Here is a 20,191-nt window from a genome sequence, read left to right as displayed (position 1 = left end):
TTTTGCTTTACTGATTAATCTTGAAACCTTTTGTTTCAAAGCTTCTTTTATGTTTTTACTGTGGGGAATAAATGCACACGTTGTAAAAGTCTTCTAAGTCCATGCCTGTGGCTGTGGTTATGAACACACAGACAGCACAGAGTCTGGCGTGTGATGGCACTGAAGGGAAATTTTAAGAAGAAATTCACATCAAAGCCATTTATGAGCCTGATATCGAAGAAGCAAGTGTAAAAATAACAATATCAAGTAAATTGCGGGTTGTCATTATTTATCACAGGTCTTCTTTCTTTCCGCGCATGCTGTGAAGTGATTGGATTGTAGTTATTAGCAAAGACTCTCCACCGCTGTAATTGCCATATCAGGATTGAGTCATGGGGAGATGTGTGATGGCTGTGAGCAGCAGAGAAAAGGAGGGAGGGCTGACAATAATTGGGTTTGTTACATTTGATTGATGCACACTTTCATCTAGCTTCTCATCATTTTCTCCTGGATTATGTACTATAAAACATGATGTAATTACTCTTGAGATCTTGGCCTATCAACAGTTTATCTACTCCGGAAATCATTCCAGTTATGCTGTTGTGGAAATGGAGTACCTTTAGGCTAATAGCTAGAGCTGTGGATAATATACCGTGTAATGTCTTGGAGAGAGCACGGACCAGACTTGCTTTCATTGTCACAGAAACAACCAGTTGTTTTATGATTCACTGCAGGGGAACAGTAGAGCAGAGTGTTGCAAAATATTTTTTGGAGGATTGAACAGACAGTTACAGCTACAAATCAAAAAGGCCACCGTCAAGTCACCAGTTGATTAAACTGCAAATCATATCTTACTTCATCATTATCATACTGTAAATGCTCAAAGTAAATGATAGATTAGGAAGTCTAAACTTAATTTATCAAATACAGTTTCTGCTACCATGAAAAGGTAAGGCATCTTTTGGGTTTTCTCTCTGGTTGAGTTACCGAAATCTTGATTAACGAGCTGTTTTGCAGGTTCAGTATCATCTTACTGAATTTAAATAACTCTGGAGGTGAGTGGAGGGTTGGTTGTTCCGCGGTGGTTCCTCCCCTGCTTGCTCCAGTCTTCATGCCAACTATCCTTGGGCAAAATACTAACCCCAATATGGTCTCCGATGCATCCATTGGAGTGTGAATGTCAGATAGGAGGCACTTGAGCTTACAGGAAGTGCTTGTATGAATGGCTAAGTGAGGCATATTGTATAAAGTGCTTTGTGTGCTCGGGTACAGTGAAAAAGCTCTATATGACAAACAGTTAATTTACCATTTACTTTTTGTGTTCCCCTATAACTGTGCAGTGTAGAGACACATTATACACAACGTGCAGGAACGTTTAGGGTTTTTTTTATAGCAAATTATGGAAGTTAATTCAAATATTACATACATTTTGTTATACTGACTAGTTTAATGATTACAAGAATTCATTTATAGTTCATTTCTTCAGGTTGTGGTTATCACCATGTTTAAACATTAAAGCTATCAATCTGCTCAGCCAAATGGGTGAGCACATAAGGCTTTTTCCATTGCTTCTTCCTTGGTGTGGCAGTCAAAGGGAGATGAGTAAGCATGAGTAACGTACATAGACTATAAAAGATGAAACCATCATTTCCCCCACTGGGTTTGGATTCCACATTTTCAAGTTCTCGAGTTTGTAAATTATCAGTGTGACCAAGCTTTGTTATCAAGCTGTAAAAACAAATTGTATGAGTGCAATGCACACATATCTCTACTATTTAGGACTGATACATTAATAAAACTGCACAAGACAATTCCATTAAAATTCTCCAGTGGATTATAGATGAGGCCTTGTAGACAGCGACTGGGTACTACGCTCTGTGCTACCAAATATTTATCTATTACAGCAGCCACATCCCTAACTTTAAGTCTGTTACACATTGAACGTGTTGTGAGAAAACAAATTGAAATTCTGAATTTTCTGTAATACTTGTGTAACACAGACGCACAACAAACATGATGTATTTTTGTGGAAATGTTTTCCTCAGAACATGTGAAAAATGAGTGGGGGTCCTGGTGACCTTGATACAGTTGAGGTAACATGATTCGTTGCTGTTGTCATCATCACTCACCCAGGACCAATTGGCCTTGGAAAACCATACTGGGGGGAAATTTCCTATACAAACTACAGATCACACAAACCCCTCCTCCACATTAAGTGGTTTATTTTAATTTTTTTTGCTTCTTTTTCCCTTGTTTCATGTTGGTAATCATGAGCATGCCACCAGGACCGTTACAGCTTTACCATATAAAAATAACAATTCCGAAAATGTTAGGACTTAATTATAAGAATAAAAAGAGAATGCACTGTTTTTCAAATCTTGGAAAACCCAGATTTATTCACAAGATAGAAAACATCAAATGTTTAAACCAAGGTTATCATCGTTAACGAAAACTAACGAAATAACGAAAACTAGAAGTGAAAAAACATTTTCGTTAACGGAAATAAAAATAAAAACAAAAAAAGGAAAACTAACTAAAACTGTAATGAGTGTTCACAAAACTAACTAAAATTAACTGAATTTATAGCAAAAATGTGTTTAGTTTTCATTGATGTGTGCGTGTCATACATAGTCAAGGGTGAAAATGAAGTTTAGTTTCCAGATTTTTTTCTTGCTGTGTCTCATTATGCCAGCAGGTGGCAGCACGTTAGTCGAGTCGTCTGTGTTGCTGCTCCGTCCACGCGCAGAATCATGTCAGGAAAAGTCGGGAGCCAGAGTCCAATTTGGGATTACTTTGAATATGACTGTGTTTTGGATAAAGCAAGTGTCTTGTAGTGGAAACACACAAATTATGAGGGACATTTCTAAAGGGAAAAAAATCCCACAAACCTTAAAGTGCACTTGAAAAGCTCACACAAGAAGGCTAACCTAGCTTAGCTTGAGAAGGTAAGGGAGCACACTCAACCCTCATCCCCAGAAAACAGAAGCTAACCCCAGGCAAGGCAGCGTGATGCATCCCGAGACAACAGGACGGGGATATCTACACAACTGTGTGAGTCAATTACCTTCAAAAAGTTTATCAATTCACTTGAACCAAAATTACGAACACCCGGTGCTGCGAGAGTTAATAGTCTCATTGGGGCCAAGATATACGTTTTATAGTTGCCTGGTATCAGTGGTTGTTCATCTGCCTTTATTTATTTATTTAAAGAACCCATAGGTGGGAATGTGAGTTGTCTGTCTCTGCGTGTTAGCCCTGCGACAGACAGGCGACCTGTCCAGGGTGCAGTATGGTAGCTGGAATAGCAACATACCCAAGGATGAGCAGAATGACTGATATGATGAAACTGGGATTTTGTTACACTTAATTATTGCAAACACAACTAAAACTATAACTGAAACGAATCAAAACTAAACTGAAACTAAGGATTTTCAAAAAAATAAAAACTAAACTAAACTAGCAAACAATTGGTAAAAACTAATTAAAACTGATATAAAATTGAAAATCTGAAGTCAAAACTAAATAAAAATAAAAACTAATGAAAATTGCAAAACTATTAAAACCCTGGTTTAAACTGAGACATTTTAGTATTTCATGCAAATATCTGTGCAGGTTCTCATTCATCCAGGTCATGGTAATCTAAAGAGCTTGGAAAGAAAAGCGACTGGAATTCTCTCAATCAATTCACCTCCCATCCAAAAAGCGTCTTCAGTTCTAAAAGCAAATGGAAGAGCCAAGGTGTGAAAAAGGGCATGGGTGATTATCAACAGAGGTGTCGAGTGAAACCATTGTGGGACTGTCCATCGCCCTATCATGTAACCTATTGAGATCACCTGACGAAAGGTGTGAATGGGCTTTAAAGCAGCTGAGAAGGGGTCTCAAAACTGTAGATGGCAGACAGCTGGTGTTGAAAGCGACCACATGTTTTAAGAGCTTTCTTAATATTTTTTTTCCTTCTGGCTTAGAGGTAATATTTGCTGCCTGGTGCTGCAGGGTGCTGATTACTCCAACACGGCAGTGAAAGTGGTTAGGTAATGCGTTGCTTAAGGTGCGACGTGTGGAAAACAGGGTCTGGTCACTTAATCGATTAGTGACTAGGTTGATTGTGGCTGTGATCTTGTACAGGCCAATAAACCTGGATTCACTATGAAGTTTCAGGTGTCTTGTGGAGAGCCAGACCCCGTCCCCTGGTTGAAACAAATGGCCGGGGAGATGTCAGCAACAATGTTGTTTGGTATTTTTAGCATTGGACTGAGAAATAGTGGCCTGAACTTTGACTCAGGCCAGCCAACATTGACAGACTAACAGTTAGGTTGCATCTACAGGATGGGACATTTATATGGATACACCGTAATAAAATGGGAATGGTTGGTGATATTAAAGTCCTGTTTGTGGCACATTAGTGTAGAGATTGAAAATGTGATGTCATTCAGGGGTAAAACCGCAAAGGATTCTGGGAACTCGTGGGAAGAGGTACTAGCACACGCAGGCTTTCAATTGAAAACAGTCACACAGCGATAAAAAGAAACACAAAAAATGGCAAGAAGCTGTTGTATTATTAACTGCAACAGCCGGTCGCATGACAGCCACGGGAAGCCGACGGGTAAAGAGATTGTTTTTATCGGATTACGTCGTTGAAGAGAAATTGTTCGAGTCATGTTTCCGAAGTAACAAAGAGGCGACGGATGGCCTGGATTGCAGCCATTCAAAGACCAAATATAACGTCCCAGAACATCCAGCTCACAGGTTAGTCTGCTCCAAACATTTCCACAAAGGTCAGTCTTCTGTTGTAGTTAATACGTCATTTTTCATAACATAATTGGTGATATAGGTTACAAGCAAGTCTGGCGCTGAACAGAAATTGTGGCGCTATGCTCCTTTGTTTATTGTGCATAAATAGTGAATTGTCCTGACACAATATTGCGTTTCGCTTCTGTTATTACCATGGTACATTGACAAAAACATATACTTTTATTCACAGGGTAAAACAGTTTTTTTGTATCACTAATTGCCCAGTACGATTACAGCATACAGTATTATTGTCACTGCTACATTTCTGTAATGAACCAGAAATTATTTCCACTACTAATTAATTACCGTTGAGCTCAAAGGTCCTATTAATAAACGGTTAACGAATGTGTATTTATGAAGACGATTTGTGAAACTGGTAAACTTATGATACGTACGATGGTCTTTCGTTCTACACGATGCATTTCAAGGTCCTGTACCCATCCGTCAGTAAACTGTACCTGGGCTTGTTGCAGTGACCTGAAGTTACTAAACTTCATGAGTGTATGCACTCACTCCAAGAACTGTATAATTATAAATATGAGCGTGGTGAAAGTTGGGCAGCACGCTAACGTATTTTGTCCCTCTGTGTGCTCGTAAGGGTCTAACCCTTTAACTCCTTGGATTACTGGATGTTGCAATGAGTTAATAAAAAAAAATAGAAGAAACAATGTATGTAAACATTGCCTAAACAACACACACTGTGTTCGTGTCTTCAAAAGCAAGTGACCACCTTACTACATTTTACACATGTGCTAATTAGGTGCCAAATACACTCAGGTCCATAAATATTGGGACATCGACACAATTCTAACATTTTTGGCTCTATACACAACCACAATGGATTCCAAATGAAACGAACAAGATGTGCTTTAACTGCAGACTGTCAGCTTTTATTTGAGGGTATTTACATCCAAATCAGGGGAACGGTGTAGGAATTACGACAGTTTGTATATGTGCCTCCCACTTCTTAAGGGACCAAAAGTAATGGGACAATTGGCTTCTCAGCTGTTCCATGGCCTGTTGAGTGTTATTCCCTCATTACCCCAATTACAATGAACAAATAAAAGGTCCAGAGTTCAAAGCAAGCCATCATTAGGCTGAAAAAAGAAAACAAACCCATCAGAGAGACAGCAAAAACATCAGGCGTGGCCAAAACAACTGTTTGGAACACGTTCAAAAAGAAGGAACGCACCGGTGAGCTCAGCAACACCAAAAGACCTGGAAGACCACGGAAAACAACTATGGTGGATGACCGAAGAATCCTTTCCCTGGTGAAGAAAACACCCTTCACAACAGTTGGCCAGATCAAGAACACTCTCCAGGAGGTGGTGTATGTGTGTCAAAGTCAACAATCAAGAGAAGACTCCACCAGTGTGAATACAGAGGGTTCACCACAAGATGTAAACCTTTGGTGAGCCCCAAAAACAGGAAGGCCAGAGTTTGCCAAACGACATTTAAAAGAGCCGTCACAGTTCTGGAACAACATCCTATGGACAGACAAGACCAAGATTAACTTGTAGCAGAGTGACGGGAAGAGAAGAGTATGGAGAAGGAAAGGAACTGCTCATGATCCTAAGCATACCACCTCATCAATGAACCATTGTGGTGGAAGTGTCATGGCGTGGGCATGTATGGCTGCCAGTGGAACTGGTTCTCTTGTATTTATTGATGATGTGACTGCTGACAAAAGCAGCACGATGAATTCTGAAGTGTTAGGGGCAATATTATCTGCTCATATTCAGACAAATGCTTCAAAACTCATTGGACGACGCTTCACAGTGCAGATGGACAACGACCCAAAGCATACTGCAAAAGCAACCAAAGAGGTTTTGAAGGGAAAGAAGTGGACTGTTTTGCAATGGCCAAGTCAATCACCTGACCTGAATCCAATTGAGCATGCATTTCACTTGCTGAAGACAAAACTGAAGGGTAAATGCCCCAAGAACAAGCAGGAACTGAAGCCTGTTGCAGTAGAGGCCTGGCAGAGCATCACCAGGGATGAAACCCGGCGTCTGGTGATGCCTATGTGTTCCAGACTTCAGGCTGTGATTGACTGCAAAGGATTTGCATCCAAGTATTAAAAAATTAATGTCTGATTTATGGTTCTTATTCTGTCCCATTACTTTTGGTCCCTTAATAAGTGGGAGGCACATTTGCAAACTGTTGTAATTCCTACACCCTTCACCTGATTTGGATGTAAATACCCTCAAATAAAAGCTGACAGTCTGCAGTTAAAGCACATCTTGTTCGTTTCATTTGGAATCCAATGTGGTTGTGTATGGAGCCAAAAATGTTAGAATTGTGTCGATGTCCCAATATTTATGGACCTGAGTGTATGTGTCTATTTTAAATATAATACAAATATATTACAAATTATTCCTTTTTTTATTTTCACCTTAAACTTTATTCTTGTATGAACAAATACTACTGCATGTCCTGACATTCCTGTCTCACTGATATTGATCACTATCTAGACAGTGCTTTCTGCTCTTTCATCAACATTACATCAGTATTCTTGCAGTCTTGCAGTCCATGGTATGCTCTACTAGATGTATTACGTGCACAGTAATGTGTCCAGTGACATAACAGACAGTTGCAGTGCAGTTAAAAAAGACACACATTCCTGTTTTTATTCTTGGGCTAGAGCACAGCTATGGGAGAGATGCAGACTGTTCTCAAATTCAAATTTATGATGGTGAATGTCAACCGCACCCATATGTGAATGCAAAAAGAATGAAGCTTTCCGTTTAAAGTTATGGTTTCGATTGATTTCTTGATGTACAGAATTCAGTTTGTGGTATTTAATGGGTTAGATGCTGATGGTCCAGCACAGTAGGACAACACAACTGAATCCCAGCAATGATAAGGGTTAGGACATGACCCACAAAGAAAAAAAAATCAATCTTACCGTGGCATTGAGATCTGACCTAAACGTAATGGACCACATGAACGTTAGCGGTAATGCATGGCACAGGGAAAGGCATAACATGCATAAGCACCACATTACATTAGAAACTGGGTCTGGAGAGCAAAGGGTAGAGCAGCAGAATGAGCCTGTGACGATGCTCGAGGGCCACCGAAGACCAGCTTGGTGGAGAGAAACTGAAATGAGATGTGAGGACAGACTAGAGGTAAGATAGAGACAATGGGCCTTTGATAGGCCCGGCGCTGATGTTCAGCAGTTGGCTAACCAACTGGACATAGTAGTGGTAGAAAAGCAGAAGAAGATAGCTATAGTGATAGACATAGCGATACCAAATGACAGCAACATCAGGAACAAGGAACATGAGAAGCTGGAGAAGTACCAAGGGACTCAGAGAAGAGCTGGAGAAGATGTGGAGGGTAAGGGTAACAGTGGTCCTAGTGGTAATCGAAGCACTCAGGGCAGTGACTCCCAAGCTAGGCGAGTGGCTCCAGCAGATCCCAGGAAACACATCGGAGATCTCTGTCCAGAAGAGCGCAGTCCTGGGAACAGCTAAGATACTGTGCAGGACCCTCAAGCTCCCAGACCTCTGGTAGAGGACCCGAGCTTGAAGGATAGACGAGGGGCAAGAGAGGGATATATATATAAACTTTTATTCAACAATTCAACACAAAATGTAATTACAAACATAGCTAGACAATAAGGCTATTTACAAAAGATACATTTAAAACAGTGCAAAGCATGAAAGAAAATAACCTACAAAGTAATTTAGACTCGCTCCTATCACCCCGAAATGTTTCAGACTGGCCCCAATGGCTACCCCTCACTGAGCCTGGTTCTGCTGGAGGTTTCTCGCTGTTAAACTGGCCTTTTTCCTTCCCACTGTCGCCAAGTGCTTGTACAAAGTAGATTTTATGAATGTTGGCATTTCTCTCTGTTATTTTACAGCCTTCTCTTACAAAATAAAGCACCTCGATGCTGGTGGCAGAGCAAGTCAGCCACTAATCAGAAGGTTGGTGGTTCGATCCCAGGCCGCCTCCTGGCTGCAATTGTGTGAATGGGTGAATGACTGAATGTAGTGGAAAGTGCTTTGGGGTCCTTAGGGACTGAGTAAAGCACTATACAAATGCAGGCCATTTACCGTTTTACCATTTAGCACACGGGAACCAAGACACTAATCCAGAAATAAGAAAAATGGAAGAACAGACAGCGAAAGACGGAGAGAAGTAAAAAGTACAAATATTACACGTTTAACAAAACACAAGATTGCAAAACTGAAATGTATGACAATAATAACTAAAAATTAAAAACAGAAGTTTAATTCTCAGTGATTTCCACACAGTCTATTTGAATCAAACAGGAACAAAAACAATCAACAAAAACAATGAACAACAATGAATAATAAAAAATAAACCAAGAGTCAAATATATTACTAAGAATTCGAACTACCAGTCTAAAACAGCAAAACTGAAAACCCCAGGACCAAATCTAAGGAACGTGACAAAACATGTCAAACAATTTTAAATGATGTTTTTTCAGTCATGCCACAGTTATCTGATAAATAACACCTGCTTGGTGATATATTTTGCAATTTATTTGTCTGCGAGAAACAAGAAATGAGGGATATGCTGCACGAATGAGCATCTAAGGCTAAAAAAGACAGATGGTGCATAAAGCAGAGGTGTAAAGAGGAGGAAGCAGGTGGAGGAGGAAACCGGGAGTGAGCTGTGGAGGGAGACGAGAAGGACACGGTGAAGGAGATGCTCAGTAGGCGGGAGGCAGAAAGGAAGTGGTTTGAAAAAAGACAGCTTTCTCCAGCTGTTCATGTGAACAGAGGGTATGTGCCAGCTCTTGCTGTCTCCTTTTTGTGTCTGTCTATCAGCATCTCTTATCTTATTGTTAAAGCATGTGGAACCCTGAAAGCTGAGCTTGTGCCCAACACCAGCCTGACGTGCCCGAGAGAGGCACAGAGTAACTGATATGAGGGGATTATCTCTTATTATGGTCATGCCTCACTTTGTACCAACCCCAACCCACATCACAGAACTGGGACGACTGGAAAACACACACACACACACACACACAGCAGCTTTATATATGCTTTACCAACCTGGGGAGTTTATGTTAGGGTTTGCATGGCTCACATATCAGATGACCTATACACGTTATCTGTAGGTAAAAGATGGGAAGTGCTGCTAAGACTCATCCCTCCTCCCTATTTTGCCCAACAGGAAGAACCATACGTGATGTTCAAGAAGTCTGACAAACCACTCTATGGAAACGACCGCTTTGAGGGCTACTGCATTGATCTACTCAGAGAGCTGGCCAACATCCTAGGCTTTACTTTCGAGGTCCGCCTGGTGGAAGATGGAAAATATGGTGTCCAGGATGAGAACACGGGCCAGTGGAACGGCATGGTCAAGGAGCTAATGGATCATGTGAGTTTCCGCATTTTTATTCAATCATTATAAAAGTGGTTCAGTCAATCAGTCAATCAAATTTAGTGATGCATTTTATTTATGGAGAACTTTCAGTTACTTAACCCTCATTCTATTGACATATTTAGCATAAATGGATTACCAGCTCGTAATTAATGTATAAACAATAGCAAAATAATAATAATAGCAACTCTGATTTGTTCTCGTGGCATTATTAGTTCTGTAAATATGCCATCTAAAGAAAAAAAGATTTTGCAAAGTTAAAGTTAATTTGCATGTTTTGTAAAACAAAACATATACTTATCTAAAGACAAGTATAAACAATCTTGGAGCTTATTTAAGGGCCTTGTTTGTGATATCACTTAGTTTTTAGTCATTTTAACTAAACATTATTTGTATTTATATAATGAAACCAACTGGGGTCATAATGAGGCTAATATGAAATAACTGAAGTAAACACACAAACCTTAGTGACACTGTTGAAAGCTTTTTCCACATCTACAAACCACATGCAGACTGGTTGGGCGAACTCCCACACACCCTCAAACATACTGACCCTAACATACTATGGCCTTGTTCGTCCTTTAGTTGACTAACAGATGATCCAGTTACCCTGTGTTCTGTCTGTAATTGGAGCACATTTCCAGTTATCAGTTTCCAGTAATACAGAGGCACCATCCCAGAGCTCTACACAATATTGCAGAGGCCCACCCACCAACCCAGGGATCAAACCACCAACCTTCTGATTAGTAGATGACCTGCTCTACCACCTGAGCTACAGCCACTCCAACCGTAATGGTCAGCCCTTGTCCTCAGACTCTGCTTCCTGTACAGAAGATGTTTCAGTGGGATGAATGAGGTCCTCAATATCTCCTTCCACTGCTCATCTACAGGTCCTTCTCAAAAAATTAGCATATTGTGATAAAGTGCATTATTTTCTGTAATGTACTGATAAACATTAGACTTTCATATATTTTAGATTCATTACACACAACTGAAGTAGTTCAAGCCTTTCATTGTTTTGATATTGATGATTTTGGCATACAGCTCATGAAAACCCAAAATTCCTATCTCAAACAATTAGCATATCATGAAAAGGTTCTCTAAACGAGCTATTAACCTAATCATCTGAATCAACAAATTAACTCTAAACACCTGCAAAAGATTCCTGAGGCTTTTAAAAACTCCCAGCCTGGTTCATTACTCAAAACCACAATCATGGGTAAGACTGCCGACCTGACTGCTGTCCAGAAGGCCATCATTGACATTCGGAAATCAAGGTGCCAGAGTCTGGAGGAAGACTGGGGAGAGGGAAGTGCCTGAAGTCCAGTGTCAAGTACCCACAGTCAGTGATGGTCTGGGTGCCATGTCAGCTGCTGCTGTTGGTCCACTGTGTTTATCAAGGGCAGGGTCAATGCAGCTATCAGGAGATTTTGGAGCACTTCATGCTTCCATCTGCTGAAAAGCTTTATGGAGATGAAGATTTCATTTTTCAGCATGACCTGGCACCTGCTCACAGTGCCAAAACCACTGGTAAATGGTTTACTGACCATGGTTTTACTGTGCCCAATTGGCCTGCCAGCTCTCCTGACCTGAACCCCGTAGAGAATCTGGGATATTGTGAAGAGAAAGTTGAGAGACGCACATCAACACTCTGGATGAGCTTAAGGCCGCTATCGAAGCATCCTGGGCCTCCAGGATGCACATAACTAACTGCACATAATTATTTGAAGGTTGACTTTTTTTGTATTAAAAACACTTTTCTTTTATTGGTCGGATGAAATATGCTAATTTTTTGAGATAGGAATTTTGGGTTTTCATGAGCTGTATGCCAAAACCATCAATATTAAAACAATGAAAGGCTTGAACTACTTCAGTTGTGTGTAATGAATCTAAAATATGTGAAAGTCTAATGTTTATCAGTACATTACAGAAAATAATGCACTTTATCACAATATGCTAATTTGTTGAGAAGGACCTGTATATCCTCAGCTGAAGTCAGCAGCACCCCACCACTACTATACACAGTAAAAGTAGAGCGTTTGCCTGACCGTTGGCTAGAATCACTTTAAGGCAGACCAAAGGCATTGTTTGATGGCCTCACCGAGCTCCTCGCACACCCGAGATTTTACTTCTGCTACCACACAAACCACGAGCATTGCCTCCCACATGATGACCATGCTGTAGTAGGACTTCTTCAGCTTGAAGGCTCCTTTATTCTCCAGTGCCCACTGTCTGGTTCATGGACTGACACCATGACAGGCATCAACCATCTTTGTGGCTGCATAATAGAATAGAATAGAATAGAATAGAATAGAATAGAATAGAATAGAATAATCCTTTAATTGTCCCACAAGGGGAAATTTGGTTGTAACAGCAGCCAGAAAGACACATATACAAACAAACAGTACACAGGACACAGAACAGAAACATACATATTTACATCAAGGACAATGGTTACTATAAACAGAGTACTGTACAGTTATTAAATTAAATAAAATTAACTACAGATAAGAGGCAAACTCAGGTTGTAGTGTGAATCGGTTGATAAAATAAAATAGTGCAAGTTACAGATGTGAACATCTGTGTTTGTTGGGAGCAGTTCTGATTGTACAGTCTGACAGCTGCAGGGAGGAAGGACCTGCAGAAACGCTCCTTCATGCATCGAGGATGCAGCAGTCTGTTACTGTAGGAGCTCTGCAGTTCAGCAACATCTACATGCATGGGCTGGGAGACTCTGTCCACCAGAGATGTTATTTTGGCCAGAGTCCTTCTGTCTCCCACCACCTGCACTGGGTCCAGGGTGCATCCCAGCACAGAGCTGGCCTTCCTGAGCAGCCTTAGCAATGGAGGTGCAGAACCATTTGGACTCAGTGTCCCCATATGATGTGAAGGCATAGTGGCTCTACTCTGACCCCTCCCAAACTCCTCACCCCATGCTAAGAGAGAGCCCATCCACCCTTGAGAGAAAGCTTATTTTCACCCCTTGTATCTGTGGTCTCATTCTTTTGCCTTTGAAAGAAGTTATAATATTGTTAATAACATGATTATCCTGAACTTAATGGACTTACGTGTTTATCAACAACGATGCTCCTTGCTCATAGGGGATCATATGATTGTTGGGTTTTTCTCTGGATGTATTATTGTAGGGTCTACCTTACAATATAAAGTGCCTTTAGGCGACTGTTGTTGTATAAATAACACTGAAATGAATTGAATTGAATCTGAGAGACAGACGCCCTCCATACTTTTAATATTAGTCTTAAAACTTTCCTTTTTGATAAAAACTTATAATGAGGGCTAAACTCTCCCTTAATTATGCTGCTATTGGCTCTGGCTGCTGAGGGACTTCCCATAATTCACTGGGCATTTCTTGTTGACTCTGTTGCATGTGATTAGAGTTTGTTTGGTTCTTTCTCTCTGTGTTTGTCTTCCCTCACGCCTCAACCTTAATGGCAAACAGCTGCCTCAGTCTCTTTCTGTTAAATGGGAGTTTTCCCTTCCCACTGTTGCCAAGTGCTTGGGTATTGTCAGATTATTATTTTTCCATGACGCAATATTTTACTTTACAATGTAAAGTACCTTGAAGAAACAGTTGTTTTGAGCTGGTACTATAAATTTAAATTGAACTGACGTGGGCTAGATTGGATTGTAGTCAGTTAAATAGTCAGTGGACGTTTTTGACAATAATTCATTGATTAGCTAAAATAAGTGGTTTGTTGATAAGATAAAAACTAATTTATCAAATGCAGGACAAGTGCCGTAGCCAATCACTGCATTGGGTGTTGTCTTTGCTTTTGTGACTTCTTTAAACTGTGGAATTTGTTTCCCAGCCAAATGTTGGAAATAACCTAAATTTCACTGAAGTGAGGCGTATTACAGACTCACCAAGAAGGAAAGTGAAGAATGAAAACAGAAAGAGAACAACAAGCCCAATTTGACAGGACAGTGATGCAAGAAGAGCATAGATTCATCTGTGAGTTGTTTCCCCTATAGAGCTTATTAAAAACATACACACAACCACCCACAATCTGCTCACAGTGTAGAGCATTACACCTAACAAAATCCCAGTTAGGATAAACTGCATGGGCAGAAAAATGGAAGAGGCTGCTCGCCCAACAGTCGATATCTGACCTCATTAGAAGCAGCACCCATAAGAGGTCAAGGCTCCTTTAACTTATTCACAGCTCTCCTCTCTCCCCTGTGCTGCTTCTCTTCTTGATCAGTGCAGTGCGAGATTGTGGTGACAGATATTTCATGGTCAAAGGGCCCATTTCTCTGCAAGTTGTGAGTCTTGTGCAAGCTTGAGTTAGACAGAAAGTGACTGCAGTAGACAGGGTCTCAAAAGACCAGGAAGTGTACGCTGAGAGAAGCTTACTTGAGGATGACGTGCTAAATTGAGCTGAACAAAGTGGAAAAGTCCAGTCAAAGGAATTGAGACAAACTACTGATTTGGTGTTCTAAAGTTTTATATTTAGAAATAAGTAGAAAACTTGTATTTCTGGAGAAAACTTATCTTATTAGGAAATACTAATAGGAAAACAACTGAAGGCTTTTCAGGGAGTTTTTAGGACTTCCTGATAATAATAAATTACAGTCGTCCAGCCTGGAAGTAATAAATGCATGAACTAGTTTTTCAGCGTCACTCTGAGACAGGATATTTCTAATTTTAGAGATGTTGCACAAATGGAAGAACGCAGTCTTACATATTTGTTTAATATGTGCGTTGAAGGACATATCCTGGTCAAAAATGACTCCAAGGTTCCTCACAGTGTTACTGGAGGCCAAGGTAATGCCATCCAGAGTAAGAATCTGGTTAGATACCATATTTCTAAGCTTTTCAGCGCCGAGTACAATGACCTCAGTTTTATCTGAATTAAGAAGCAGAAAGTTAGCGGCCATCCAGGTCTTTATGTCTTTAAGACATTCCTGCAGTTTAACTAATTGGTGTGTGTTATCTGGCTTCATGGACAGATAGAGCTGGGTGTCATCTGCATAGCAGTGAAAATGTATGCTATGTCTTCTAATGATGCTGCCTAAGGGAAGCATGTATAATGTAAACAGAATTGGTCCTAGCACTGAACCCTGTGGAACTCCATAATTAACCTCAGTGTGTTTTTATTTGTTGTTACCTGGCCCTAAGAGATTCAGATTTTTCAGAATTTATCTGATGTAGCGCTCGGCTCATACAAAATAATTATTTTAACATCCATGTAGATGCTGAAAATGAGAGCATCAACATGTCACTTCATCTGTTATTAAACTCTGGCTTCTCTCAAAATGTGAAAGAACCCACCAAAATGCACAGAAAGTGATCATTAAACAATATTCCCTGAAAACCCTCTGTTGTCTGATCAAGTCTAGTTTTACATTTATAATAATGGATCACACAGCAGTAGGGAATACATTTCATTATGGCAGATGTTACAGTGGTTTATTATCTCGTTAATAATTTTACATCTTCACTGCATATGACTCTGTGGCTTCTCTGAAAAACAAAGCCTCAAGTTAGAAGTTCTCCCTAATAAAACTCTTAAATGCACATTTTAAAGTAGATAACTTGTAAGCTAGATAAAATGACATCTCACCAATTTAGAAAAAATAGTTTGTTGCCCCGTTAAGCTAGAACATCTTACTATTCATCACTGATTAAGGAAAATAAGAACAACCCCAGGTTTCTCTTCAGCTCTGTAGCCAGGCTGACAAACAGTCAGAGCTGAACTTCTTCACAAATAATGTTTTAAACATTAGAGAAAGAAAATATTCCTGATCATCTCACAGATTTATATGCAGCTACGAAATGTTCAGTTTAAGAGTTGGATCGGGATCAAGGATAATCCCAAATCAACGGGCATTTCCATGAAATGTTCAAATCCCCAACCTGTAAAACAGTGATGTTACTGCTTTAATACAATAAATATAATATAATATAATATAATAGAAATAAAATCAGAACTGTTTTTGGCAATTCTTGCACAGTATTCTTCATTTTTATATCTATCATGACTTCTTTTTTATGGTTTTATGTCTTTTTTCAAGGGTCATCATTATAAATGCACATGTGCAGTAGTTTATATTAATTATACTACATATTATCATTCAAGGACAAGGCCTACCAGAGGATGTTGGGCCCCTATGTCACCCTGAAGTCTGTCAGTCAGAGACATTTACATCAATGGCCTGTTGGAGGTCATTTTGTAGGGATTGGCTCATCCTGGTCCTCCTCCTACAAACGAGCAGATACAGGTCCTGCTGATGGACACTCGATGGCCCTCTCCTTGTCTCCTGGAATCTCCTCCGTGCTCTTGAGACTGTGCTGGAAGATGCTGCAAACTTTCTGGCAATGGCTTGATGTGATATTCTGAATGAGTTGGACCAGCTGTGCAACATCTGTAGGCTACCTCATTCGAGTCAAAAGCACAGAAAAGATGGAAACAATATCAGCATCCTCCAATTGTAAAACCATTCCTTGTCGTCTTAAATTGCCCCTCTAGAGGATCTTTTGTTCATTTTTCACTTAATACATGATTATTTCAGTATTTACTGATGTTAATGTTTAATAGTTAGCAGTGAAACATCAGGTACACAGAAACCATGGGACCAAAATATTTTCCAGAACAGAGCCTCCGGTTTTGTTTTGCTGTTTTGTTTGATTTTGTTTGTTGTTGTTTTTTAATAGTGTGAATGGATTCACAGATGCATGTTATCATAGACTTCAATCTATCAGTGAGCTCAGTCTATTTATCCTTAAGTGGCAACCTTCATAATACAAAAGGATATATCTTTGAGGAATGAGCTACTTGACCTTGCTGTGGATGTTTAGAGTCACAGTGCAGCCTGAGATTTATGAACTGTCAACACCAACACAGCTTTCACCTAAGATGTAGTGGTGTGATGTTCCTGTCTACCTCTGCAGCACATTTGCTGTCTAAGAATGGTTTCCAAACAATATAATATATGTAAACTTTGGAAACAAGCATTAATATCATTGATTTAAAAAATCAATAATGATATTTTTATAAGCTAACATGTTGCAGCATCTTAACCAAGTGTCCTCACATCCGCAGCGTCTGTATTTTGTCTACACTGACACAAGCAGGAAGCAGACAGAGGAAATAACTGAATGTTTTGATTTAGTTTCCAGAAAGCAAAAAGTGAATTTAATTACGGAGGTGTTCTTGATGGGTGGAAAGATAAAGAGGGTTTTAAATTTCTAGCTAAGTGCCTCAAGACAGACTCTGTAGTGTGTAAAGACCCTGTTTGCTTAATTTGATTGCCTCTAAGTTCCTCCCGTACCCATAACTTATAGCCTATTCCTCTTTCCTTTTATGTTTCCTATTGACAGAAAGCTGATCTTGCAGTGGCTCCGCTCACCATCACGTATGTGCGCGAGAAGGTTATCGACTTCTCCAAGCCCTTCATGACGCTGGGTATAAGTATACTGTACCGCAAGCCCAACGGCACCAACCCCGGGGTCTTCTCCTTCCTCAACCCCCTCTCGCCTGATATCTGGATGTATATTCTGCTGGCTTACTTGGGTGTCAGTTGTGTGCTGTTTGTCATAGCCAGGTAACATGTTACTAAAGTGATTCAAATGATTGTAGCTTCACACACAGTCACACACACAGTTAGCTACGACTGCTCAGTCTTGTCCCACTAACGAGATCATTTCTGTGATTACAGAATCGAGAGCATGCTTGTCACTTAGAAGGAGTGCTCACACTAATCAGTGGTCAAAGTTTGGACATCATTGCTGTGTAATGTGTTTAATACAGTTTAACCAGCAAGGATCACATCGATGCTGGTACACGGGCACCGCTGTTAGACATTTGTAACAAAACGTTTCCACACTGTCATTTAATGTGGCTGCTAGTCGTCTGCTCACGCTGATGCCAGTACACAAGTTTCAAACACACAGAACCACACAGAAAGGAAAGCTGTGCGTTGATCAGCCTGTGTGCATGTGTCTGAGAGGGTGGCAAAGAGATCGTGCGTTCATATATGTGCATATGTGTGATGTGTCGAGCTAGATGTGAAGGCTGCTGCCCTCTCCCACCTTTCCCTCGCTCTCCCCAGTGTCTCGCAGATCATGTAGTTTTTGCTTTTCTCTTAATTCCTTCACCCTGCTTCAAATGTGACAATTTCTTAGCTAGTTTTGTCTCGTATTTTCCAGTTACAACCCATAATAGTTTCAGTCGAATCTGATGACAAGCTCATCTGTAGTTTCTCTGCTGCCTCTGCTGAATATGTAAAGAGCAAGAGCTAGTTTAATCTTTTCTAACCAGACAGAGATCCTAGGTGTTGTTCCTGCTGGAGCCACTCACTCAGCTTGGGAGTCAATGAACCAACTGCTCCAATCATTTTTGTCTTCACCCTCCACATCTGCTGATGCTCTTTTCTCAGACCTTGGTACTTCTGCAGTTTCTTGTACTCCTTTTTCCTGATGGTGCTGTCACTCGGTGCAGCTGCATGTATCACCACAGATGGATTGTATCAGGGGCATCTCTGCACAGCCTGGGCTCTTGCCTGGTGCAACACTTGGTAGACCCAAGCCTTTCTTGATCTTGTGCTTGTTCTGTGCTCATGGATGATCTTTGTTTCGGCCTTCTTCTTTACACTTAGGGTACAGTCCTGAGGTGAAACCCTCTGTGCATGGTAAGGAGCTTCCATCTCCTCTTTGGTCCATCTTATTATCCCAGGAGAATATCTGATAGCTGGCAGCCTGTCGGGGTTGATAGCCCAGATGTTGTTCTTCCCATTCAGCTGATTCCTCAGGCTTTCCTAGCGGCCTCTTCATGGAACTCGTTTGCCTGTAGGATTCCCAGTTACTTGAAGCTGTCCTTGATATCTGCAATGTTACCTTCTGGTAGTGCAATTCCCTCGGTTCTGACTACTTTCCTTCTCTTAGTTACCATCCGACTACATTTCTCCACTCCAAATGATATTCAGATTGTTCCATCCCGTAGCCACTCTTGTTAATTATCTCACTTCGGGGGTTCAGGCCCACAGCAGTGGGGACAGAGCATCTCCATCTCCAAAATACGCACTTGATGGTGACTTGTGCAGCTGGCTTGAAGGTGGCCTCCAGTGTTGTTATTGAACTTGCTGAACTATCAAACAGTTTTAGAACTTTTTGGATTGTTACAAATCCTGAAATCACATTTATGAATCAGAATAATCTGTTAATTTCTTTCGTAAAATAATCTTTTATAACTGAACACTTGAAAATTAAAATAAAATACAGTAAAATGAAATAAATAAAATCAGCTGCTTGTATAAGATGTTCTGCTCTAAAATGTAAAAAGTACTCTAACTGTTAAAAGGAATGTGCTGTTCTGTGAAAGCCTGATGTGAACCCAGGCTGCAGTCCTCTGGTCTCTTCTCTTTAGTGCTCTACTCGATGAATGTCTTAAAAATTGATTTGTTCGACTTGTGCTTTAAAGCAAGTTTATCTCTAACAATGCTGTGCAGCTCTGCCTGATTTAGTAGCTGTAATTCAGACACATGTAAGTAAGCAATAATGTATGAGATACAGCGACATATGATACTTATGCAGCAGGTGATTTAGATAATTTAGGACTGCTTAACACAATAATACATACAGTGGGATCACAGACATTTTCAAATCCTTGTAATGTTTTACTTAAATTCTTCTATTTTTGCATGACATAAATTGACAGTAGCTCAAGTTTAAAGAAAGATTGGTCATATTAAATTTGTGTTCCAACCCGGTATCACGGCAAAGCGTGCATTAGACATGCTGGTCCACCATGCGGTCGTCAGCCTCTCTTATGCATGAAAAGGACACGCATGCTTAAGTTGCAGTAAGCTGTAGGACCAGCAGAGGGAGATATTCTATTTCAAGCCAACATGAAATAGTCATGGGAAATGTTTAAAGAGACATTACTAACACATTTCTATCTAAACACATATCCGTGTGTTTACATGTAAATGTGTATTTGTTTAAACAGAGACTGAAGTAGGCCAGTGCTCTTTGAAGGTTCACCAGTTTGATCTGGTTGATTGTCCTCATGGTTGCTATTTGGAGCCCGGTGAAGTG

The 20,191-nt window shown here is 40.3% G+C and overlaps 1 protein-coding gene across 3 annotated transcripts in view; it reads left to right on the top strand.

The window, feature by feature from the left end:
• The window catches only part of grik2 (glutamate receptor, ionotropic, kainate 2), a 344,100-nt gene that overhangs the window by 229,114 nt on the left and 94,795 nt on the right, over nt 1–20,191 (top strand). For all 3 annotated transcript variants that reach the window (XM_085176689.1, XM_085176687.1, XM_085176688.1), the window contains exons 11-12: nt 9,925–10,131; nt 17,477–17,700. In XM_085176689.1, coding sequence (XP_085032815.1) covers nt 9,925–10,131; nt 17,477–17,700 — 431 coding nt within the window. The remainder of the gene's footprint in view (nt 1–9,924; nt 10,132–17,476; nt 17,701–20,191) is intronic.

This window comes from Neolamprologus multifasciatus, chromosome 11, assembly GCF_963576455.1.
Source record: "Neolamprologus multifasciatus chromosome 11, fNeoMul1.2, whole genome shotgun sequence".
NCBI lineage: Eukaryota > Metazoa > Chordata > Actinopteri > Cichliformes > Cichlidae > Neolamprologus > Neolamprologus multifasciatus.
Note: the sequence above shows the minus strand (reverse complement) of the source record. Positions and strands in the feature narration are given on the sequence as shown.